Genomic DNA, 6,219 nt, shown 5'->3' on the forward strand with positions numbered 1-6,219 from the left:
TCTAAGTGCAGTACAACTTCAGTTGAAATCTGCTGAAATTAACCCTTAAATCGTAATATTAACAATGATGATAATAATAATTATAAAATAATAAATAATAATCGAAAAAAAATGATAGCGCTTTTCAAGACTCTTCACAATTTCACATAGATACAAAGTTACAAACAAACAACAAGTTAACAAACAAACAAGGTACATGGACACATTTACATCAACAGAAAAGTGTGGGGTCGAAGGTTACAGACGTGGGTGGTGGGAGTGACATTGGAGCCATCGATCTTGTGACACTGAGTAATTCAATAGTCATGTTGAGACTATGGTCAGTAGTTTTTGTGCTTTTGTAGCATGTAAATGTTTCAAAGAAATCAGCCTGACATGGTTTGGTTTATCTTCAAACTACATTTTGTTTTTAAATCCTTACAGAACACATTTAGATGGTTCACCTGTTCAAATCTGACCAGTTGGAGTGACTACTACAATGTAGTTATAAAACCTTCTTAGATAGATTCTTTTATAAAGACAGCAAGGAGTAAATTGAATTATTTTTAAGCATCGATTGCCCGTTACTGTCACAATCAGGGTGAGCATTCTTTTTCAATTAATTAATTTGTTTAATAGTTGATTGTGTTAATTGTGCCCCTCAATGCACAGTCAGTGCGTTTTGATACTGTGGATGCTATTCCCGGCTGCCACCTTTGTGCCCTTGAGCTAAGCACTTAGCCCTGAAATGCTCTGGGGAGGCTGACCCTTGTAATAATCAACATAGTTAGTTTGCTTTGGATGAAAGCATTAGCCAAATAAATAATATAAAATAAGTAAGCACTTGTTTTCAGCTTGATAGGCACTGAGTAGAGTGCATTGCTCCACCAAGTTGACTGGACACAGATGTCCCGTGTTTGCTAGTTGGTTTGTTCGCTTGTTAACAGGATTAATCAACCCTGGGCCAAGGAAAAATGGATTTGGAGAAGATCATGGACGCCTGTGCAATGTAGTTACACTTTCCAAAATAAAAGAGGTTCTTCCTTGGGCCATGTTACATGTTTCAGGACATTTAGACCAGTATGCATAATCCCATTGACAAACAAAATAACAAATAAATAACCAAACAAGCAAACAGACACACATGAACACATAACACTAGTGCTCAACACTGTTTAATTGACAGATGCTCAGTATTTTACAAAACCATCTGAACAATTTGCTTATGCAAGTTGAACACTTGCTTTCTTGTGGTTTTACTAGCATCTCAAATATGTTTTTATTCATTTTCTTTTTGCAGTATTACTTTTACATACTAGTATCTAATATATTTTTTAATTCATTTTCTTATTGCAGCATACTATATACATATAGAAAAAGATCAGGTATTTACTGGAGAAACCATCGTTCAAACTTAAAGTCCAAACATCACTCAAACTTCGTCATCAAAGTATTCTATGGACATAAAGCCTGCATCCAAAAATATCAGGCAGCATCCTGACTGTGGCTTTTGAGGGTCAGGTTTTTGAATCATGTGACTGCTCTAAATAGATACCAAACAGCTGAATCAGTTTCCACGTTGTACTAAATGTCTGGTTTCTTCAAGTGAGTCAAGTCAATCAAGGGAGATTGAAATGGTGTCCTAAGCAGCAGACACAGACGAGACCTCAGTTTTGGACACCTCTGAAGCCTCATCAATCTTCTTTCCAAAGAAAGTCTCCATAATGCATGCATTGAACTGAAATAAAAAGTAAAAAGTATACAATGATAGCTTAACAAAACCTGGCAAGATCATCTGCTTGTGCTGTTGTTGAGAAATTGTTGAAGTTAACAATGGCAAGTCATTATTGTCTGGGCGAGGGATTGTATGTGTATTTATTGATAGGATCCATACCTGCTTGTTCATGAAACAGTAAATCAATGGATTGTAAACAGAGGAGCTCTTGGAGAAAAGCGCAGGAATAGTAACGAGACGGTAATCCTTGTCTGACTCATGGTCAAGGGTGTAGTACAGCGCAGCTAGAGCATAAGGTGTGTAACACACGATGAAGGACAACACCATCATGATGATCATCCGGGTCACCTCCTTCTCTGCCTTCTGTGTCGATGCCGATTCAGACTGTTGTGCTGCAACCTATAACAGAGGTGGGTAAAATTTTTTGAAGCTGTACTATATCCATTTTAAGCCTGGAGGATCAAGGTAAAAACTGTAGAACAGAATGTAGAATACTGTAAACTGAATAGTGTAAACTGGAGAAAATTGTACAACAGAGGTCAAGAATATTTCCCTTTTCTGAAATATGATGATCAAGAGAAAGAACCCACGGCTCTCAAGGCGGACAGAAGCTGCGAGTATGAGAAGATAATGCAGGTGAGAGGGGCGATGAAGCAAGTGACCATCAGGAAATATGTGTAACTCTCCGAGTTATATTCTGTGCCGGTCGTGTACCAGTCAGGACCACAGGAACAGCCCAAGCCTTCAGGGATGTACCTACAAAAAACAACAATGAGGTGAAAAACTGTCTTGTTGAAAAGCCATGTAACAATATTTAAACAGCCGTATATAGGATTTTGCATTTTGCATAGGTATCCTTTTGATTCTGAACGCCCCGGGAAAAGAATGATTACAACACAAATTAGATCGATTCATTATTTTATACTCAACCTGCTCCAGCCGAAGAAGGGTGGTGCTGCACATCCAACCCCCATAAACCAGGTGAAGGCCACTCCACCCATTGCATGACCCGTTCCAAATTTGAAAGACCCAAGTGGCTTGCAGATGACAATATATCTCTCAATTGCCAAGACAGCAAGCGACCATGCTGTTACCAAGCCTGCAAAGAAACACATTGTTTTTTTTTTTTTAGATTCTACACTCAAAAAGCACTGTTAGAGATGATAAATAGCTAAACTATATTTTAGCTAGTGCAATGCAGATATTTTTAAAACATGCATTAAAAACATATAAATATACAAATGAAGCATAAAAAGAAGCTCGTCCAATATACCTGCTACTGAGCCCATTGAAGATTCCAGTGCACACATTGTGTGACCTAGAAAGTAATATCCTTGTAGGCTGGACAAAAACACTTGGCTGACGGAAAACACATCGAAGATGAATCCCCCAAGAGAGATGTTCACCAAGATGTAATTCAGAGGCGTCCGCAGCTTCTTGTATTTAGCAGTGACGAAAAGCACGGTGGCATTGAGCGGCGTTCCCAAGAAAAACACCATGCCCATGAATGCCGCTTGTAGATAAAACGCCCATTTTGGAGCGATATGATACTGTGGGCCCTCAAAGGGACTGACTTTGGAGATGTTCTCGTACAGGTAGAAGTCCTTCGCCATCTTTACTGCAGTGTCTTCCTGTCTCTTGCTGGCCAGAAGAAGTGATCCATGTGAGGGGATTCTGCATATATACTGTAGAGCTATAAACTGCTTATAAGCTGTATACAGAGAAATGCAGCAAAGATCTTCTAAATCCTGATTATCTTTCCACAGCAAATGTTTGGATTAAGGAATGCTTGTAACTCTCTGGTCTTACCTACACCTGACTAATCCAGTTAGTTGAGAAAGGGGAAGGAGAGGATAAGATGAATCCACAGTATGTCCTAAAACGTATTTGTTTTACAGGGTTTGCGTGATGCTGTAAAAACATAAAAAAGTGATTGAAAAGATGGTCACCAATATATGAGTACAGCAGTAAAATAAAAGTGATCACATTTTCTCTCTGTTTATCATTTGTGTTCAGAAGAAAATGAAAATACACTAAGAAAGACAATTATGGTCACAGCATACTCAACCCTGTCTGTTTTCATTGATTTTGTACCTCAGCAAAGCATCAATGCCTATATATATAATAAAAGGTCCCATAGCGCTTTACCTGACTCAGACTGAAATGTAAAAAACTACACGTAACAGATACATAATATGGCCACATACATGTTGATGTCATGTACTATCTGAAACAACCTTACCCCTGTAGCTCCTGCAAAATTTGTTGTACAAAAACTGTGTTTTAAAGCCATCCTCATAGTCTTTACAAAGTCACAAACATGTGCGCACTACCTTTCTAGAAAGACAAATCTGCAACAACAGACAGTAGGCCTACTCTTTGATGACACCCAAATGCATGTCTGTATCCGCATATTACTTTTATTATGAAGTGGTCATACACTGCTTTTTGTGTTTTGTCTAGAATTTTACTGTAGTGTGCCAATGTCTATGTGTGTGTGTGTGTGTGTGTGTGTGTGTGTGTGTGTGTTTGTGTGCACACCTAGGTTTATTTGTGTGTGTGTCTGAACAGACTTTTGTTTAGTGCCAGATAAGTCTGATAATGAGTTTTGGTAGGATATACAACCCTAGAGTTGGAAAATAAATGGTATTGCTGCATTGGTGGTAGCTCTCCACTAGTATTTACGTACACCATTTTCCAGTTGTATTCGTATCCACCTTGTTCCTTAAAGGTGCACTGAGTGATGTCATACATTTTTTAGGCTAAAACATTTTTTGTCACTTCCAGCAAACATCACCTCACCATCTGCTATCTGCCTGTGTCCTGAATACACTGTAAAAACATGTGATCTCTGTGGACAACCCAGGCTCCAAAAACGGCCACAAAACAACTTGGGCAAACCTGACGCCAGTTCTTGAAGGACATTTACATTTTACTCTGTGTTTACGGAGTCAGGTTTCTAATCCACATTTTTGGACTAGACTACTACTCTTATAGGAAGATACAAGGAAGCATACCAATTCACGTAGTTTAGGAAAGCAGTCCATTGTCAGTTGGGTTCAATGGAATACAAGAGGTCTTTAATCGACTATTATTTCATCTCACAATTGATGGAAATGGTTTTGTCAAAAGCAAAGAGTTAATGTGTGTGTGTGTGTGTGTGTGTGTGTGTGTGTGTGTGTGTGTGGTGGTGGTGGTGGTGGTGGTGGTGGGGGGGGGGGGTACTCAGTTGTTTGCAGAATTTGGTGTCTTAAAATAGTAAATAAGCTGTTGAGAGTGCATAACTGATTACGCCAAAGAAATCCCTAGATGTAACTTGTTCCTGAAGGAACCAGCCATAACATTGTGGTATCTGCAAAGACTTCAGACTACTTATGCAGGTCTTCTTAATTTTCATTCTGCTTATTTCTGGATGTATCATAAAGCATTGATATCTAACCATCCATCTTCATTAGAAAAAAAACACTGACAAAATGTAAGGAAAGGTGTTTATGCTGCTTGACAATCTGGTTAGGTGTTATTACTCATCTGCCTTACAAAATCTTTGCTCCTGGGGATAACACAGGGGATAAAAGTCAGATAAATCGTACTCTTAACCTGCCCTTTATACTCTGTCAACAGGATTTAACTCTTCAAATCCTTCTAATCCTGGAAAGCCGTCGAGACTTTACAACTGCTTAGGTGTGCTCACATCGCCATTAGTTCAATTTGGGTCAGTCAACAGAGTGTCCACTTACAGCCAAGCAAATTGCCAATGAACGACCAGTAATGAAATTATGTAGGCTAATTCATAATATAGATGCTAGCATATAGCATACAGACGCTATACCAATTTTAAACTAATAACCCATAAAATGTTGCTACAACAGGTTCCAGCATGTTTCTCTCACATGGTTTGATATCTTCTAAATTAATTTTGTCTTTAAATCCTACTGTCACATTTACAAAATTTGCCTTTCACAAAATTTGCAAGGTCCTCTTTCACCTGTTGAACCAGTCAGATCATTCAGCTTTGCTATTTGGACCAGTCTGCACATTCTATTAAGCAAGGCCGTAGTCATGATGTCAACATTGGGGGGGACCAAATCTGTGGCGAGGTTTGGGGGACCCCCAAACAGAATCTCAATACATTTCCTTGCATGCAAAAATATTATTAAAAATCACAAACAAGTAATTAGTTCACTTAGTCAATTAGGGTATTCCAAACTGTTGACGGACATGCATAAGATAGGGGGTCCGGGGGCTTGCTTGAAGGGTGGAGAACAAGCAGCTTCACGCAGAGGCTTGGGCTTCAGGGCCCCCTGAGCTCTTCGGCCCAGTAGGCCCATTCAGTAGGCTAATCCATCCCTGGACATAGACCTATGGTATGACTCCATTTGTCTCCCAAATTAATATTTTAAAAAACATTACAAACTAGAGTATCTTTATTAACCTCTATATTACACAGATTACAATGGCTCTTTGACTAATTACTTACACCTGAAGATATTTTTTTTAAAACTAGG

General features: G+C 38.8%; 1 protein-coding gene across 1 annotated transcript; it reads right to left on the reverse strand.

Annotated features, from left to right (window-relative positions):
- Positions 1-1,621: 1,621 nt before the first annotated feature.
- On the reverse strand, positions 1,622-3,327 carry LOC143109116 (ultraviolet-sensitive opsin-like). The gene is made up of 5 exons (XM_076271737.1): positions 2,988-3,327; positions 2,645-2,813; positions 2,305-2,470; positions 1,874-2,113; positions 1,622-1,717 (listed from the first exon to the last, which is right to left on the reverse strand). The coding sequence occupies exons 1-5, from the start codon at positions 3,325-3,327 to the stop codon at positions 1,622-1,624; spliced, it is 1,011 nt and encodes a 336-aa protein (XP_076127852.1).
- Positions 3,328-6,219: the final 2,892 nt, after the last annotated feature.

Source organism: Alosa pseudoharengus, unplaced genomic scaffold (genome assembly GCF_046254945.1).
Source record: "Alosa pseudoharengus isolate Yale_2024_CS ecotype anadromous, Long Island Sound unplaced genomic scaffold, YU_APseudo_1.1 YU_APseudo_1.1_scf_7, whole genome shotgun sequence".
NCBI lineage: Eukaryota > Metazoa > Chordata > Actinopteri > Clupeiformes > Clupeidae > Alosa > Alosa pseudoharengus.

Excerpts from the sequence above, each read along its gene's own strand:
- LOC143109116 (XM_076271737.1), bottom strand. The coding sequence starts at position 3,327 with ATGGCGAAGGACTTCTACCTGTACGAGAACATCTCCAAAGTCAGTCCC. Across the intron at positions 2,814-2,987 it reads TTCAATGGGCTCAGTAGCAG|GCTTGGTAACAGCATGGTCG; the intron begins GTATATTGGACG and ends GTTTCTTTGCAG. Across the intron at positions 2,471-2,644 it reads CCCTTCTTCGGCTGGAGCAG|GTACATCCCTGAAGGCTTGG; the intron begins GTTGAGTATAAA and ends TGTTTTTTGTAG.